This window comes from Thunnus albacares, chromosome 2, assembly GCF_914725855.1.
Source record: "Thunnus albacares chromosome 2, fThuAlb1.1, whole genome shotgun sequence".
NCBI classification, from domain to species: Eukaryota; Metazoa; Chordata; class Actinopteri; order Scombriformes; family Scombridae; genus Thunnus; species Thunnus albacares.
The window spans coordinates 15,842,005-15,861,589 of NC_058107.1; the positions used below are offsets into that span (position 1 = coordinate 15,842,005).

Genomic DNA, 19,585 nt, shown 5'->3' on the forward strand with positions numbered 1-19,585 from the left:
TCATTGTTGTGAGAAGCCAGTGAGGGAGCACATCTGCTTCTCTCTCTCCACAGTTCAACAACAACAATAAAAGAAAATACATTCATACTCCATCATTTCCCTACTGCAGCATAAATTGGACACTCTACGGTGGGGTCGTCCTTCTTGTGCACTCTGTACACACATGCTTCCTGGTCAAACACTGCCACACAGTCGTCAGGGAACTTAGTGGGGGTGGAATACCTGCAAATATACAGTAAACACACAGTTAACAATAGAATGTGTAGATACGGAAATAATTTTCTTCCCATGTAAATGTGATAAGTTAAAAGAATGATGCACTAAAAGGGCCATACAAGCTTAAAAAGGACAGTACACTTAAAATGCTGTGATAAGGTTAAAAAGATCATAGTCATGAGAAACAATTTATAAGATGTGTTTAAAATGGGTTAAAAAAAAAAGTAGGAACTCATTATGTCAAAAGAGGTTAAAATTTTAAAAGGTCTTTAATTAATTCATTGTTCATTTCATCCTTTATTGTCTGAGGTTCAGCTATAATGGTATTATCAGTGATCCGCAAAGTAGTCTTAATCTACTAGCGTGAGATCGATTGCTTTTGTCTCCACCCACGTATCCAGGGGAACTCGCGGTGTTTTCTTCATTCGAGTAAACGCTCTCACTGAAGAAATCACTCGTATCACTCTTGTGATTATTTCTCCCCGTTTCAGGTATGTTGTCGGCATTTGACACTATTAAGGTGGTTGTAATAAATTTTCTAATATGTTTGAGTGTCAAGTGAATGTATGTGTAACATTTCAAGTGAGTTAAAGTAAAGTTTGCCGAGTATGGTAAAGTGTCTGGCGAGCTAGCTCCCGCTTGTTAGCAGAGTTCAACCCGTAACTACGCCAATTGCTTCCGCCATTTTGTGAATCCAATTGTCTACATATGCAGATGTATTTTACACAGTTTTTCTATATTGTCTATTTAGTAGCTTTTACAAGGTTATGAGAGGTTACTGAGTTACAGCAGTATATTATTTACCAGTAACAGTAGAGAGAATGGGAATTATGTCTCAAAGAAATACTGAATATTTGTGTAACTTGAATAGGGTATGTATGCTACTGTAACCAGCCTGTTAAGCAGGGTAGCCTATGTTTATTTGTAGATTGTGTATATGTTCAATTATTCATTCGAGTAAACGCTCTCACTGAAGAAATCACTCGTATCACTCTTGTGATTATTTCTCCCCGTTTCAGGGGCGTAACATTTTGGAGGCACCGCTGGGATTGCTCCTTGGATGTCCAGTGTCCACAACCTGGTGGCTGAATCCTGTGGTAGCTAAATCCCCCACAATACAACCCAGGCAGGTGGTAGTGAGGAACGTGTTGCTGTTCGAGGAGAGCTGGAAGCTGGTGGTTAAGTACATGTCACCTGAGGCCAGTCAGAGATCATCAGGGACATTAAAGGCCATCCAGTTCAGAGTCAACTCCTGCACAGTAAAAGTTGCTCCTGCCCTGTCGACATGATGACAGCCTTGGAAGAGCTACAGGAAGAGGTTGTAGGAGAACTACATACCCTGACTAGAGAAAATTTGCTCGGAGTCTGTGATTTTCTTAACATCTCAGGAGAGCGGAGAGAAAATGTTGAAGGAAAGTCCCGCATATCACTAGTGATTCATGTAATGAAGTATCTTGAAAGAGAAGAAGTGGCAGAGTTAGAAGATGACGGCATGTCAGAATTGTTGCTGCTGAAAGACAAAATTGCAGGTTTGGCCATGGGCACGGATAACGGAGCAGTACAAACTGAGGAGAATGTGGAAAGGGCAGGGACTCAGAGAGAAATAGAGGAGCAGAGAACTGTAAAGCAATGTAAAGAAGTGGAAACTGAGCAGTCCATCCCTGTTAATGCTGCTGGGTATGAGTCTCAGTGCCAGGCCCAACCTACTGTCAGCCCACCAGTCAGTATGCAGCCCCCGGTCAGTGCTCAGCTGCAGCAGCCGAGCCCATGCTGGCGCAAAGATTTCAAAATCTCAGGTCAAATAGGCGAAGCAGGCCAGAAAGATAAATTGACATTTTCTAGCCTCGCTCATCAGATTGAGAATGGACTGAACAGAGGTTATCCTGAAATAGAAATAGTAGATGCTGTAATTAGAGCTATATCTCCCGGCTCACAGTTACGCAGCTATTTGGAAGGAAAGCCCCACCTGACTCTCCCCACACTCCGACGCATCCTGCGCTCCCACTTCCAAGACGAAGAGCGCCACAGAGCTCTACAAGCAGCTAGCTTCTGAAGCACAGAACAGCAAAGACACTCCTCAGACTTTCCTCATGCGAGTTTTAGATTTGAGGCAGAAAGTACTGTTTGCTTCCCAAGAGTCAGAATCAGGGCTTAAGTATGATCCAGCGTTAGTCCAGCACATGTGTTTACACACACTACTTACTGGTCTCCAGAATGAAAGTATCAGGATAGACATGCAGCCTCTCCTATTAGATACTGAGACCTCAGATGAGCTTCTGCTAGAGAGGTTAAATGTTGCCTGTGCTAATGAGGCTGAAAGGAGAAACAAAAGGAAGTTTAGCAACCAACAGTCAGCCACAAGTGTAAGTGTAGTGCAGTCAGAAGATAGGTCACCTGCTAAGTGCTCTGTGAAGGAAACCAAAACAAGGATTTCCCCAGAACTGTTAACAGAGATACAAGAGCTTAAGACAGGTGTAGCTTCTCTGAAAGGTCTCAATGCAGAGATAGCCCAGATCAAAGAAACTTTACATCAGACTAGGTTCCAGCCACAGTCCTATGCCCCACCTGCAGTTAGGCCAGATAGGGACCTTCAGCCATCTGTTTCACTGCAGCAGTATTACAGCAGCTACAACCAGCCTCAAACACCTGCTCCAATGCGGCCACAGTATGGACCGAATCAGTACACCAATCACTCTGTCCGTGCTCCACAGAGATGTTTTGTCTGCCAGCAGACAGGAGCGAATGAACGCTGCATGCACTGCTACCGATGTGGAAGTGGAGAACATTTTCAGGCTGGATGCAAAATCAGAGGAATCAGACCATCCAGGGAGGCTCCTTTAAACAGGGAATGGTTACCACCACGGGACGGGTGCTAACCGTGACTAGCAAAGAGTCCCAGAAATGTGCAAATTGTGGCAGTGCAGACTCACCTGACAAATTGAAACGATGTTCATCCTGAAAAGAGACACTGTACTGTTCCAAAACATGTCAAAACCAAAACTGGGCTGAGCATAAAGGAAAATGCACTCACCTGCCAAGCGCCGGTGGAAAGGCTTCCTTCAAAGGGAAAATTGCTGATACTCCGCCCCTCCTACCTCGAGTTGGCCACCCCCGCAAAGTCACCTCGCTAGTTGGCAGGCAGTGTCTTGTTGAATGTTACCTAAATGGCCACCACCTGCAAGCTCTATGGGACACAGGTTCTCAGGTGTCGGTAATTGATGAAAGATGGAAAGAGGAATACTTCCCAACCACAAGGCTGAGAGATGTTTCAGAGATCCTTGACTCACATGATGACTTGACATTGACTGCCGCAAACGGAACTGAAATGCCGTACTTGGGATGGATTGAAACAGTTTTCCGGCTAGCCTCTGAAACTGACCAAGCAGAAGAACTGATCATTCCAGTGCTTATAATGAAAGGCTGGCACCTGTCTCATCCCATCATAGGTTTCAATGTTATTGAGCACATCCTGACAAAGACTGAAAAGACTAAACGGTATCACACAGTGAGGAAAGCTTTCCCAAGCCTCAAAAGAAACAAAGTGAGAGCTTTCATACATGCTGTTAGCACAGAGCAAGAAGATGAGTATGCAGTAAAAACGAAGAAAGAGGAGGTTGCAGTTTCAAAACACAGCAACATTCAAATCAACTGTCGTGTAGCTACACAGCCCTTCAAAGAGAACATGACCATGCTGTTTCAGCCAGACCTGAACCCACAATGGCCAGATGGTCTTGAGTTTTATGACACACTAGTCAGAGTCAGGAAAGGTGTATTCCCAGTCATCACAATTGATGTTTCTAACCCAACTGACCATGACATTGTTTTACCAGGGCGCACATTAATTGGCACAGTACAAACCATTATGACAGTCCTGCCCGCCCAGGTATTTGAGAAAGTTGCAACACCAGCCACAGTGAGTCACACCAGCATGAAGCCCACAAGTAGTGCCAGTGAACAGTGGGATCCACCAGTGGATCTTAGTCACCTTAGTGAGGATCAGAGACAGGTAGTGAAACAGATGCTCAGAGAAGAGTGTCATTCCTTCTCAAAGTCAGACAGTGATATCGGCTGTATTGAAAAGTTGCATATGACCATTTCCCTCAAAGACACTGAACCTGTCAAACGCACATATATATCAGTGCCTAGCCCCCTGTACCAGGAAATGAAGGGTTACCTCCACGACCTAATAGCACAAGGCTGGGTCAGGAAGTCAAACTCCTCATACTCCTCACCCGTTGTGTGTGTGCGAAAAAAAGATGGCACCCTTCGGCTGTGCATAGATTACAGAGACCTGAACAGGAAGACCCATCCTGATCGTCAGCCTATCCCTCGGGTCCAAGACATCATGAACAGTTTAGGTGGTAAATCCTGGTTTTCTCTCTTAGACCAGGGGAAAGCTAACCACCAGGGGTTTATGTCGGAAGAAAGCAGACCACTGACAGCTTTTGTTACCCCATGGGGACTTTATGAGTGGATTCGCATCCCCTTCGGCCTCATGAATGCCCCAGCGGCCTTCCAACGTTGTATGGAGGAGTGTTTGGAAGGGCTTCGGGATAACATCTGCATTCCTTATCTGGATGATACACTGGTTTTCAGTAAAACCTTTGACAACCATTTGAATGATGTACAAAAAGTGCTGCAACGCCTCAGAGAGCACGGCATCAAACTCAAGCCAAGTAAGTGTGATCTATTCAAGCCTGAGGTCCGCTATCTGGGCAGAATAGTATCTGCAGAGGGCAGTAAAGTTGATCCAGCCGACTTCGAAGCTGTTAGAGCACTAAAAGATATCAGACCTCAGACTGTGGGCCAACTCAGGAAAATGCTTGGTTTACTCACCTACTACAGGCAGTACATCAAAGACTTTTCACGAAAAGCCAGCTGTCTATATGAGCTCCTAAAAGCAGACACAGATGAAGTCTCTGTCAACAGCAGAGAAATAAAAACAAGACTAAAGAAAGTGAGTCATGTTGTGCCCTCAAATAAACTGATCAAGTGGACAGATCAGCACCAACAGGTACTTGAACATTTGATTGACTGCCTGCTCCATCCACCAGTGTTGGGTTTCCCTGATTTCACTCAGCCATTCATTGTACACACTGATGCATCACACCAAGGTTTGGGAGCAGTACTGTATCAACACCAAGATGGCAAGCTTAGAGTCATTGCTTATGGCTCTCGTTCGTTAACGGCAGCTGAAAAGAACTATCACCTCCATGCAGGCAAGCTAGAATTCCTGGCTTTAAAATGGGCAATCACTGACAAGTTCCGCGATTATCTGTACTATGCTCCAACTTTCACTGTGTATAGTGATAACAACCCGCTCACCTACATCCTGTCGACTGCAAAGCTGAACGCAACCACTTCCAGGTGGGTTGTAGATTTGGCTGATTTCCACTTTACAATCAAGTACAGACCAGGGAAGGAGAACAGTGATGCTGATGCTTTGTCGAGAATGCCGCTGGATGTAGAGTCACTAATGAGAGAATATTGTGAGGAACTGCTACCTAACACCATCACTGCTGCCATCCAAGCTGTTGAGGTACAGAAAGAGTCCCCTGCAACTTGGTCACTCACAGCTGTATCCATGTCAGTTTCAGCTGGAAGTGAGCCAGCCACTGCATCTATCAGCCCCATACCAAAAGAACAGCTACGAGAAGCACAAGAGTCTGATCCAGTTATCTGTCCTGTGCTAGAGTGCAAACTGTCAGGTTCCAAGCCACCAGTTAAGGAGCTGAGAGAGCTCAGTCCAAAGACGAAATGCTTGTTCAGGGAATGGGACAAATTGACAATAGATGATGATGGCGTTCTGTACAGAACTACCACTGCCCGTGAGCAACTGGTCATGCCAGAAAGATACAAAAGAAAGGTGTTGGAAGAGTTGCACAATAACATGGGTCACCAAGGCGCTGATCGCACAGTATCCCTAGTACGTGACCGTTTCTTCTGGCCATACATGCAATCAGACATCGAGCACTATGTGACTAAAGCCTGCTCTTGTCTAAAACAGAAAAAACCCTGCCATGACACAAGAGCTCCCTTGACAAATATTGTGACAACACAGCCATTTGAGTTGATATGCGTTGACTTCCTCCATCTTGACCGATGCAAAGGCGGATATGAGTACATCCTTGTCCTTGTTGATCATTTCACGCGTTTTGCTCAAGCATACGCCACCACATCAAAGTCAGGGAAAACTGCTGCCAACCTAATCTTCAATGACTTCGCCCTGAAGTTTGGCTTCCCCTCTCGCATCCACCATGACCAAGGGGGAGAATTCGAGAATCAGTTGTTCAGTCAGTTACAGAAACTCAGCGGAGTGGCTGGGTCCAGGACAACGCCCTATCACCCGATGGGGAACGGTCAAGTGGAACGCATGAACAGGACATTGTTACAGATGCTCAAGACATTGACTGATGCACAGAAATCAAACTGGAAAGAGTCCTTGAACAAACTGGTGAATGCTTATAACTGTACACGTTGTGAAGTGACAGGCTACTCGCCATACTATCTTCTGTACGGGAGATCACCCAGGCTTCCAGTTGATATGCTCTTTGGACTGCACACAGAATCAGGCTCTAGTGACCAGCGAGACTATGTGGAGAAATGGAAACAAGGTATGGAGGAAGCCTATGCCATTGCTAACAGAAATGCTCAAAAGGCTGCTGAAAGGAGTAAAAGGTACTATGACACAAAAGTAAGGAGTTCAGCACTACAACCCGGTGAGCGCGTCCTCATCAAAAACTTGACACCCAGGGGAGGACCAGGCAAACTCCGGCACTATTGGGAGGACACAGTTCACACAGTAGTGAGACGAATGGGGTCTAACCTGCCAATTTATGAAGTGAGACCAGAAAGGGGTATGGGATGCTCCAGAGTTCTGCACAGAAACTTGCTAATGCCCTGTGATCACTTACCTTTCGAGACATCACCAGAGTTTACAAAAAATGGAAAAGGGACACAGAAAAAGAAATACCAGCCTGCATCTCAAACTCAGGAATCTGATGAGGACAGTGGGGATGAGTATGAACTCCATCATGAGCCACTCCGAGCCCCCACAGTGCCTGCAGAAAGAAAGGAAACCTTGGGTGAATCGAGGATGGCGCTTGAACATAGGCGCCCACCAGTGGAAGAGAGAATTGAAATGCCAGCTCCTGTTGCACCACAAGCACAGTCTCCTGGGGAAGATCAGCTGGAGGAGTCTAGCACACCTGCTGAAAACCTGCCTGGTGAGGAAATAGACTTACCTGTTGGAAATTTGCCTGATGAACACTCACCACATGCCTCTCCCTCGTCAAGTGCTGCTGAACCTGAGGAGCCATCCTACCAGCTGCCACAAAGAGAGAGACACCCACCGAGACGTATGACCTACGATCAGCTTGGCATCCCCTCTTGCTACAGTATCCAGCCAGCAACTCAGATGTTACCTGTCTACCATGCATCAGGACTGGTCCCATGGCTACCACCCCTTCAGCCATACTACTTCCAGCCCCCCTTCATGTATGGACTCCAGCAAACCATGAGCCTACAGACTTGACTAAGTTTGACGAACACCATGGACAATACATAGACTGTTCACACAGACCGTTGCCATGGACTATTCATGGACTGTTTCAAAACTATTGTCATGGATAATTTGCAGACTGTGTATCATTGCCATGCAAAACTAATGGACTGTTGAAAAACTGCTGATAGACAGTTTATGCATTGGCCAGTCACCGAATATGGACTGTAGCCCTGTGATTATGGACTGTTGAGTCATCAGACTGTGACCTTTGTTTGTGTACCAACTCACAGGAGCCCTTCATTGTCAAGCTCATGAGAGATTGAAAAGAAAAGGAGAGAAAATTGTTTAATTAATTGGTTTAATGTCGGGACGACATTTATTTTGTAGGGGAGTATGTGATAAGTTAAAAGAATGATGCACTAAAAGGGCCATACAAGCTTAAAAAGGACAGTACACTTAAAATGCTGTGATAAGGTTAAAAAGATCATAGTCATGAGAAACAATTTATAAGATGTGTTTAAAATGGGTTAAAAAAAAAAGTAGGAATTCATTATGTCAAAAGAGGTTAAAATTTTAAAAGGTCTTTAATTCATTCATTGTTCATTTCATCCTTTATTGTCAGAGGTTCAGCTATAATGGTATTATCAGTGATCCGCATAGTCTTAATCTACTAGCGTGAGATCGATTGCTTTTGTCTCCACCCACGTATCCAGGGGAACTCGCGGTGTTTTCTTCATTCGAGTAAACGCTCTCACTGAAGAAATCACTCGTATCACTCTTGTGATTATTTCTCCCCGTTTCAGGTATGTTGTCGGCATTTGACACTATTAAGGTGGTTGTAATAAATTTTCTAATATGTTTGAGTGTCAAGTGAATGTATGTGTAACATTTCAAGTGAGTTAAAGTAAAGTTTGCTGAGTATGGTAAAGTGTCTGGCGAGCTAGCTCCCGCTTGTTAGCAGAGTTCAACCCGTAACTACGCCAATTGCTTCCGCCATTTTGTGAATCCAATTGTCTACATATGCAGATGTATTTTACACAGTTTTTCTATATTGTCTATTTAGTAACTTTTACAAGGTTATGAGAGGTTACTGAGTTACAGCAGTATATTATTTACCAGTAACAGTAGAGAGAATGGGAATTATGTCTCAAAGAAATACTGAATATTTGTGTAACTTGAATAGGGTATGTATGCTACTGTAACCAGCCTGTTAAGCAGGGTAGCCTATGTTTATTTGTAGATTGTGTATATGTTCAATTATTCATTCGAGTAAACGCTCTCACTGAAGAAATCACTCGTATCACTCTTGTGATTATTTCTCCCCGTTTCAGGGGCGTAACATAAACACTATAATGTTGTGATCTGAGAACTTACGCAAGGCAACATTTAATCAACTCAACCTCTCAAGTACAGGAATTACAATCACTGTTTCTCCATGAAGATCCTACAGGATGTCATGTTTTATCAACACTGTCCTGACAATGGGTCATGCCTGTGAGTGTGAAGAAAAATGGTTATTATTAAAACATTTTCATTACAATCATAACGTGGCATTTTTGTGTGAATCTTTGATATTGTTCAAATAAAGAAAACTTGAGTGTATATACCATAAATGGAAAGTTTGTGTGTGTGTGCTTGTTTCCTTTTACCTGTTTTATGGGGCATAATGCCACAGGATGCAGTTGACAGTGATGGCAGAGCACATAGCAGCAAAGCCAGAGCCAGATATTTCTTCATAGAGAAATGGAAAGAAACATAGTTTCTTATATTTTCTTCCTAATTAAACAATGCATTATATTTCTGAAACAAAGATGAGTCATTCTGTCATAATAAATAATAAAACTGTATGATTCTGCAATCATTATCACTTTTATTTGTTAGTAAACATCACATTTTATAACAACTTTTCACCATCATGATTTATAAACTTTATCCTGTCAAAAAGACAACCAACAAACAACTGTGACCAGAATTTCTTGAATCAACGGTAATAAAACTTACCATGGTTGCAGTTAGACTTGTCAGAGTAGAGAGTGCTCAGGTAAGAGGTTGAAAATAATGTATTTTGTCAATGAAGGACTCAGTCTTTTAAACAGTGTGTCAGCATGGACCTTTGTAATTAAATAAAGTGAGGGGGCGTCACCTATAGTTTACTGGAAGAGGTCAACAACTCTGTATTTGTTTCAATTTAAAAAAACAAAAACATAGCACTAACACGGTACAACAAAGACGTTTCTTAAATATTTCAGGGAGGGCATTTTATTTCATTTACATGAAATAGTTTTTTTTTGTTGTTTTCAAAATGTTCTAATGTTTGGGGCCATTTCCTGAGTATTCCTGAGAGACAGACTAAATTTGAATAATTTTTTGAACTTAATATTAATTCTGTTCAGTGTTAGTTTGCATTAAAACATCTGTTAATGTTACTAAATCTTAATCAACTCAATTCCACTGTTATACTGTAGGTCTTTGAACATACCATAACTAGAACTAAATGTCTAAACCTTGACTAAGAAACATTTTTATTTAAATGTAAACACTGGTGATTACAGTGTTTACATTCTCTTCTTTCAAATTCTGTGGTAGATATTAAAAGATCTGCTTCAAATGTGCTTTCAATGTAAATGATGGGGGCCAAAATCCACAGTGTGTCCACACAGTGGTTTTCTGTAAAAATGCATTTTAAAGTTTATCTGAAGCTTATACGATGCTTCAGCAGTCTGAGTTAGTCATTTCAAGTGAATATCTGCCACATTTACAGCCTTTTTAGCATCAAACACCCTCTTTGTGTTTCCTCGGACAGTGTTTCCCTGTTGTTGTGGAAGTATAGTAACAAAAGGAGGGACTTTGGCACTAAAAAGGCTGTTACATTGAAAGATATCTACTTTATTTGACTCATTTGGACAGCTGAAGCTTCTTGTTAGCTTCAGATAAACTTTTAAATACATTTTTGCACATAAGGAGGACTATGGATTTTGTCTCCCATCACTTACGCTGTAAGTGCATTATGAACAGATCTTCTAATGATCAGTATGAACAGGAGGAATGCTTATGACAAGAAAAACTTATTTTAATGTTCATTTGGGCTCCTGACTGTTGTTTGAAGACAGACTTGAAATATTTTGAACGCGTCCTTTACCTACCCCAGTAAAAGTACAAAAATATCTATAAATTATGAATTAAAACAAGCAATGCACTCACAACCAAGACCATTCCCAGAATGCATGATACATGGGCCCAGTATGATTCGTTTTCAAAGTTCAGTTCATTTACTCAGTCATAACTGACTGAGTATTTTTATGGAGTGAGTAAGTAACACAATCTCTTTTTTACTTCATCATTTTATTTATAGAAAACGTCACTTTCATTTATGGATGTGAAATTTTAATAGTTACTACATTGTAGTATACTAGAGTCAGAATTCAGCTCGGTCTGGTGCTGATGCAGATAGGAAGTTTTGTGCCTCAACATGTTCCCAGCGAATGTGATAAGAGGTTTTCGCCAGGTGACTTTTCTATCACAACGAAGAGCGGGGTTATCTTGCAGACAGACTGAATATGAGCAGCCTTCCTTGTTCTCATCATCCAAAGTGAAACCCACCAATCAGAAAATTCCGCAGATCAGAGGTTCTGCGCTTTGGCCATCGATAGTCATTTTTTCAGGAAAATTAAACGCCCTTTTCATTTTGGCTATTTTTTGAGTAACACCCCCCCTTACTCATTTTACCTATTTTTCGCCTTATACCCAATCTTACTAATTTTACCCATTTCTCTAGAAACACCCACCTCATATTCGTTTGGGGAAAATCAGACGTACTTTTCATTTTACCCATTTTTCGACTAACACTCCCCCTCACTCATTTTACCCATTTTTCGACTAACTCCTAATCTTACTAATTTTACCCATTTCTTGATTAACACCCACCCCATGTTCATTTCATGAGGAAAATTGGACGCTCTTTGCATTTTACCTGTTTTTTGAGTAATCAGTAAGTTTATCAGGTATTTGGGAAGATCCGACGCTCTCTTAATTTTCGCCATTTATCAAATAACCCCCGGCCCTTACTCGTTTTACCCATTTTTTGGTCGACAACCAATCTTAATAATTTTACCCATTTGTCCATGAACACCTAGCCTGTATTCATTTATCAGGTTTTTGGGAAGATCCGATGCTCTTTTCATTTTCGCCATTTTTCGTCCATTTTTCGTGTAACCCCTGGCATTACTCGTTTTACCCATTTTTCGGCCAACACCCAATCTTACTAATTTTACCCATGTCTCGATTAACACCAACACCTTATGGTACCTCTAATGGTTCTTTGTAGCACCATTTGACAAAAGTGCTATACAGCACCAAAAAAGGTTCCTGTATGATTACGAGACATAGAACTATTTTTGGGTACTATTGTTGGGCCATGGCTATGAGTTTGGCTATCAGCAATAATTAACGATTATCAAAGATAATTGTTAATCATTAAAATCAATAAAATTATTAATAAGAATTAATAATAACGGGGCACCACCCTGGACTCAGGGAAAAAGATAGCCAATTCAGTCTCAAAGTGTACTAATCTATGAATTTGGGACTTTGATAAATAATTAATTTAATAACTATAAACAAAATCACCATATCAGTAATTAGTTATGGTTAAGGATTTGGAGTTCTTTACAGAGCAGGGGTTAGCAAAATTCATTCTTGTGCAACATTAAAACAGACAACAAGTATATCCAAAAGCATTTATTTAACAAAAGGGTAAAAGCAGCACACAATACTAATCTAGCTAAGTGTACCTATATACAAGTGTGAGTATGTATGTGTGTGTGTGTAGGGAAGACAATAGCAAAATGGCTGCAGTCACCTGGTGACTGAGCACATGGCATGCCGACAATTTGGCTGATAAAGGGAAATACAGAGATAAGAGGCCAGACCATGTGGTGTCTTGAACCACATGTGCTGCCTGAACCAAAGTTTGCCAAACTAGGTTTTAACCTCTTAACTGTGTGGTTCTCTATTCAAGGCCAATTGGTGTATGCTAAAGGTGCCAGGTTAAAATGAGGTTAGTTGCATGCAAGGCCTAGTTACTGGATGTAACATGTGTTAAGCATGCTAACATTAACCTAGCGGTGTGGCTATGCAGTAACCTGACTATAAGCAACAAGGACATCACAACAACAGTTCAATGTATAACCTTAACCAAATCAATACACGTACAGTGCATTGTTTGAGTTAAACATTCTTGCTTAGCCGTACTATGCTTCACTGTGTTGCTAGGCTATGCCCAGCTCATGAAGGAAGAGATGCTTTGTGGCGTTCTGCTTTGTAGCCGTTGAATCCGTGGGTGAGTCTGGCTGAGAGGACTTTGGCTCTGAAGCTGAAAGATGCAGGCATTGCTGGGGAGACAGCACTCCAGTCATGCAGAGGGCCCAGGTCACTCCTTTGTGTAGAGTTAGCAGCAAGCTAACGCCATTTCGCGGCTCCTGTATTTGTTAAACTGGCCAGCAGACTTGTGTGTTAGCTGCTGGCACAAGGAAACTTAGTTTCTGAGTCTTAGGCAGGCTCTCGCGTCTTCTGCCGTAAAGAAGTCTGTGTGTGTCTGCTGTGAGCAGGCCACACAAGAGAGCAGAGAGATGCTCGAGCAGCTGCTGGAGGTGTGAAAAAGCAGCTGCTCCTGCAGCTGAAGGAGAAAGAGAGCAAGGAGCTGCTCCTGCTGCAGCTCGTGGAGAACCTCGTTTTGATAACCTGAATCCATGGGTGGAGCTTCACACTTTGGGTGCGAACCCCCAGGGCTCAGGTTTCTTGGAGTCTTGAAACGTGGTAAACTGTGGTCCACATGTAGTCCCAACATTATTTAGCACCATTTTTGTTGAAGCAATATAGTGCTATATGGCACCGCTAATGATTCTGTGTAGCACCATTTGGCAAAAGTGCTATATATCACCTTTAAAGATAGGAGCTCTATAGCACCAAAAATGGTTCCCCTATGATTACGAGCCAAAGAACCACTTTTAGTGCTATTCAGCACCATCTTTTTTAGTGTGTGTCATTACTCAAAATTATTAAATAGATTTAAAATGAGTGGTCAACACTGAAGTAGCAGAGGCCAAGATAGTGTGGGTAAATCTCCTAACACACTAGAACCTGCCTCCTAAATGTCCAAATCTTTCAAACCACACACCTCAAGTTTGCTTTCTGTGTACATCTCAAGTCCAAGCCAAGATAACCCTGATTACATCATCAGGGTCATTTTATCAAATCAAACTTTGGAAAGCTTCCTCCAGAACCACAGAGGACATTATACAACTGTTTTCACAATCTGAGTAGAACTTCTCTGGACAAGTAAACTGAACTTTGACATGGTTTGACTTTTGTGTATGTGTGCACAGTTTGTATTATGAAGACTTGTTTGATGAGTCCACTGAACAATTGTAACTTTGAGTTTTTTTTCATATCTTTGACATGGTTTGACTTTTTCTATTTTAGAGAAATTCTCTACTTTCACATCCATACAAAGTAATGCAAAAAAAAAGTAAATGATAAAGAAATGTATGATTTGTTTATTTGAAATGTAATTTGTAGAAGTATTTTATTTTAAATAAATTCCAGCAGCTCTTGGTTATGCATTTAAACAAACATTTCATTGTTGTGAGAAGCCAGTTAGGGAGCACATCTGCTTCTCTCTCTCCACAGTTCAACAACAACAATAAAAGAAAATACTTTCTGACTCCATCATTTCCCTACTGCAGCATAAATTGGACACTCTACAGTGGGGTCGTCCTTCTTGTGCACTCTGTGCACACATGCTTCCTGGTCAAACACTGACACACAGTCGTCAGGGAACTTTTTGGGGGTGGAATACCTGCAAATATACAGTAAACACACAATTAACAATAGAATATATAGATACGGAAATAATTTTCTTCTCATGTAAACACTATAATGTTGTGATCTGAGAACTTACGCAGCACAACATCCATCGCAACTACAGTCCATACAATCACTGTTTCTCCATGAAGATCCTACCGGATGCCATGTTTTATCAACATCATCCTGACAATGGGTCATGCCTGTGGATGTAAAGAAAAATTATTATTTTTAAAACATTTTTATTACAATCATAATTTTGCATTTTGTGTGAGTCTTTGATATTTTACAAATGAAGAAAACTTGTGTGTGTATATACTATAAATAGACAATATGTCTCTGTGGGTGTGTGTGCTTGTTTCTCTTTACCTGCTTTCATGGGCTTTACGAAGCAGAAAGCAGTTGACAGTGATGGCAGAGCACATAGCAGCAAAGCCAGAGCCAAATATTTCTTCATAGAGAAATGGAAAGAAACATAGTTTCTTATATTTTCTTCCTATTTAAACAATGCATTATATTTCTGAAACAAAGATGAGTCATTCTATAATAATAAATAATAAAACTGTATGATTCTGCAATTATTATCACTTTTATTTGTTTGTAAACATCACATTTCATAACAACTTTTCACCATCATGATTTATAAACTTTATCCTGTCAAAAAGACAACCAACAAACAACTGTAACCAGAATTTCTTAAATCAACAGTAATGAAACTTACCATGGTTGCAGTTAGACTTGTCAGAAAGTGCTCAGGTAAGAGGTTGACAATAATGTATTTGGTCAATGAAAGACTCTGTCTTTTAAAAAGTGTGTCAGCATGGACCTTTGGAATTAAATAAAGGGAGGGGGCGTCACCTATAGTTTACTGGAAGAGGTCACTGAATCTATTTGTTTCAATAGAAAAATAAAATAAAAACACTAACAGGGTACAACAAAGACATTTATTAAATATTTCAAGGAGGGCATATTTTTACACTTGAGAAATCACCAGTTCTTCAGACACCAGTGTTCTAATCTTTGGGGCCATTTCCTGAGTATTGTGACAGACTAAACTTGAATTCATTTTTGAACCTAACATTAATTCTTTTCAGTGTTAACTTGCACTAAAACATCTGCTAATGTTACTAAATCTTAATCAGCTCGATTCCACTGTTATGTTTTACGTCTTTGAACAAACCATAACTAACTAACTTTTTATTTAAATGTAAATACTGAAAATTACAAAATCAGCAGTGCAGAGATGAATTAAAAATCTCTTCTTTCAAATTCTGTTGTAGGAGCCTGTAATACTTAGCTCCATGATATCACCTATTACCAAGTAGTTAAAGGACAGGTTAGCAATTTTTCCAGCCTGTCTTAAAACAACAGTCAGGTGCCCATATGAACACTGAAAGAGGTTTCCCTCGTTTTAATCATTCCTCCTGTTCATATTGGCTATTAAAAGATCCCCTTCAAATATGCTTTCAATGCAATTGATGGGGGGCAAAATCCACAGTATGTCCACACAGTCATTGTCTGTAAAAATGCATTTTAAAGTGTATCTGAAGCTTATATCATAGTCAGACTGAAGTCTTTTCAGCATCAAATTATTTGTTTATTTGAAATGTAATTTGTAGAAGTATTTTATTTTCAATAATTCAGCTCTTGGTTGTGCATTTAAAGAAACATTTCATTGTTGTGAGAAGCCAGTGAGGGAGCACATCTGCTTCTCTCTCTCTCCACAGTTCAACAACAACAATAAAAGAAAATACTTTCTGACTCCATCATTTCCCTACTCGAGCATAAACTGGACACTCTACGGTGGGGTCGTCCTTCTTGTGCACTCTGTACACACATGCTTCCTGGTCAAACACTGACACACAGTCGTCAGGGAACTTTTTGGGGGTGGAATACCTGCAAATATACAGTAAACACACAATTAACAATAGAATATGTAGATACAGAAATAATTTTCTTCTCATGTAAACACTGCAATGTTGTGATCTGAGAACTTACGCAGCACAACATCCACTGCAACTACAGTCCATACATTCACTGTTTCTCCATGAAGATCCTACAGGATGCCATGTCTTATCAACATCATCCTGACAATGGGTCATGCCTGTGGATGTAAAGAAAAATTATTATTTTTAAAACATTTTCATTACAGTCATAATTTGGCATTTTGTTTGAGTCTTTGATATTTTACAAATGAAGAAAACTTGTGTGTGTATATACTATAAATAGACAATTTGTCTCTGTGGGTGTGTGTGTGTGCTTGTTTCTCTTTACCTGCTTTCATGGGCTTTACGAAGCAGCCTGCAGTTGACAGTGATGGCAGAGCACATAGCAGCAACGCCAGAGCCAAATATTTCTTCATAGAGAAATGGAAAGAAACATAGTTTCTTATATTTTCTTCCTAATTAAACAATGCATTATATTTCTGAAACAAAGATGAGTCATTCTGTAATAATAAATAATAAAACTGTATGATTCTGCAATCATTATCCCTTTTATTTGTTTGTAAACATCACATTTCATAACAACTTTTCACCATCATGATTTATAAACTTTATCCTGTCAAAAAGACAACCAAAAAACAACTGTAACCAGAATTTCTTAAATCAACAGTAATGAAACTTACCATGGTTGCAGTTAGACTTGTCAGAAAGTGCTCAAGTAAGAGGTTGACAATAATGTATTTGGTCAATGAAAGACTCTGTCTTTTAAACAGTGTGTCAGCATGGACCTTTGGAATTAAATAAAGGGAGGGGGCGTCACCTATAGTTTACTGGAAGAGGTCACTGACTCTATTTGTTTCAATAGAAAAATAAAATAAAAACACTAACAGGGTACAACAAAGACATTTATTAAATATTTCAAGGAGGGCATATTTTTACACTTGAGAAATCACCAGTTCTTCAGACACCAGTGTTCTAATCTTTGGGGCCATTTCCTGAGTATTGTGACAGACTAAACTTGAATTCATTTTTGAACCTAACATTAATTCTTTTCAGTGTTAACTTGCACTAAAACATCTGCTAATGTTACTAAATCTTAATCAGCTCGATTCCACTGTTATGTTTTATGTCTTTGAACAAACCATAACTAACTAACTTTTTATTTAAATGTAAATACTGAAAATTACAAAATCAGCAGTGCAGAGATGAATTAAAAATCTCTTCTTTCAAATTCTGTTGTAGGAGCCTGTAATACTTAGCTCCATGATATCACCTATTACCAAGTAGTTAATTAAATTTTTCCAGCCTGTCTTAAAACAACAGTCAGGTGCCCATATGAACACTGAAAGAGGTTTTCCTCGTTTTAATCATTCCTCCTGTTCGTATTGGCTATTAAAAGATCCCCTTCAAATATGCTTTCAATGCAATTGATGGGGGGCAAAATCCACAGTATGTCCACACAGTCATTGTCTGTAAAAATGCATTTTAAAGTGTATCTGAAGCTTATATCATAGTCAGACTGAAGTTAGTAATTTCAAGTGGATATCTGCCACATTTACAGTCTTTTTAGCATCAAATTATTTGTTTATTTGAAATGTAATTTGTAGAAGTATTTTATTTTCAATAATTCAGCTCTTGGTTGTGCATTTAAAGAAACATTTTATTGTTGTGAGAAGCCAGTGAGGGAGCACATCTGCTTCTCTCTCTCCACAGTTCAACAACAACAATAAAAGAAAATACATTCATACTCCATCATTTCCCTACTGCAGCATAAATTGGACACTCTATGGTGGGGTCGTCCTTCTTGTGCACTCTGTACACACATGCTTCCTGGTCAAACACTGACACACAGTCGTCAGGGAACTGTTTGGGGGTGGAATACCTGCAAATATACAGTAAACACACAGTTAACAATAGAATGTGTAGATACGGAAATAATTTTCTTCCCATGTAAACACTATAATGTTGTGATCTGAGAACTTACGCAGTGCAACATTTAGAGAACTCAACGTTGCAAGTACAGGAAATACATTCACTGTTTCTCCATGAAGATCCTACAGGATGTCATGTTTTATCAACACTGTCCTGACAATGGGTCATGCCTGTGAGTGTGAAGAATCATAACGTGGCATTTTTGTGTGAATCTTTGATATTGTTCAAATAAAGAAAACTTGTGTGTATATACCATAAATGGAAAGTTTGTGTGTGTGTGCCTGTTTCCTTTTACCTGCTTTATGGGGCATAATGCCACAGGATGCAGTTGACAGTGATGGCAGAGCACATAGCAGCAAAGCCAGAGCCAGATATTTCTTCATAGAGAAATGGAAAGACACATAGTTTCTTATATTTTCTTCCTAATTAAACAATGCATTATATTTCTGAAACAAAGATGAGTCATTCTGTCATAATAAATAATAAAACTGTATGATTCTGCAATCATTATCACTTTTATTTGTTAGTAAACATCACATTTTATAACAACTTTTCACCATCATGATTTATAAACTTTATCCTGTCAAAAAGACAACCAACAAACAACTGTGACCAGAATTTCTTGAATCAACGGTAATAAAACTTACCATGGTTGCAGTTAGACTTGTCAGAGTAGAGAGTGCTCAGGTAAGAGGTTGAAAATAATGTATTTTGTCAATGAAGGACTCAGTCTTTTAAACAGTGTGTCAGCATGGACCTTTGTAATTAAATAAAGTGAGGGGGCGTCACCTATAGTTTACTGGAAGAGGTCAACAACTCTGTATTTGTTTCAATTTAAAAAAACAAAAACATAGCACTAACACGGTTACACGGTAACACAACAAAGACGTTTCTTAAATATTTCAGGGAGGGCATTTTATTTCATTTACATGAAATAGTTTTTTTTGTTTTCAAAATGTTCATATCTTTGGGGCCATTTCCTGAGTATTCCTGAGAGACAGACTAAATTTGAATAATTTTTTGAACTTAATATTAATTCTGTTCAGTGTTAGTTTGCATTAAAACATCTGTTAATGTTACTAAATCTTAATCAACTCAATTCCACTGTTATACTGTAGGTCTTTGAACA

General features: G+C 39.9%; 1 protein-coding gene across 5 annotated transcripts; it reads right to left on the minus strand.

Annotated features, from left to right (window-relative positions):
* Window positions 1-11: 11 nt before the first annotated feature.
* LOC122993939 (beta-microseminoprotein-like) lies at window positions 12-19,283 on the minus strand. 5 transcript variants are annotated; one of them, XM_044368416.1, is made up of 4 exons: window positions 19,104-19,283; window positions 16,856-16,937; window positions 16,580-16,685; window positions 12-222 (listed from the first exon to the last, which is right to left on the minus strand). In XM_044368416.1, the coding sequence occupies exons 1-4, from the start codon at window positions 19,104-19,106 to the stop codon at window positions 93-95; spliced, it is 321 nt and encodes a 106-aa protein (XP_044224351.1). In that variant the 5' UTR covers window positions 19,107-19,283; the 3' UTR covers window positions 12-92. The 5 variants fall into 5 exon arrangements, with proteins under 5 accessions (XP_044224351.1, XP_044224343.1, XP_044224372.1 ...); XM_044368408.1 differs by lacking the exon at window positions 19,104-19,283 and adding an exon at window positions 17,208-17,784; XM_044368437.1 differs by lacking the exons at window positions 12-222; window positions 16,580-16,685; window positions 16,856-16,937 and adding exons at window positions 14,287-14,576; window positions 14,679-14,784; window positions 14,951-15,032.
* Between the last annotated feature and the right edge of the window lie 302 nt (window positions 19,284-19,585).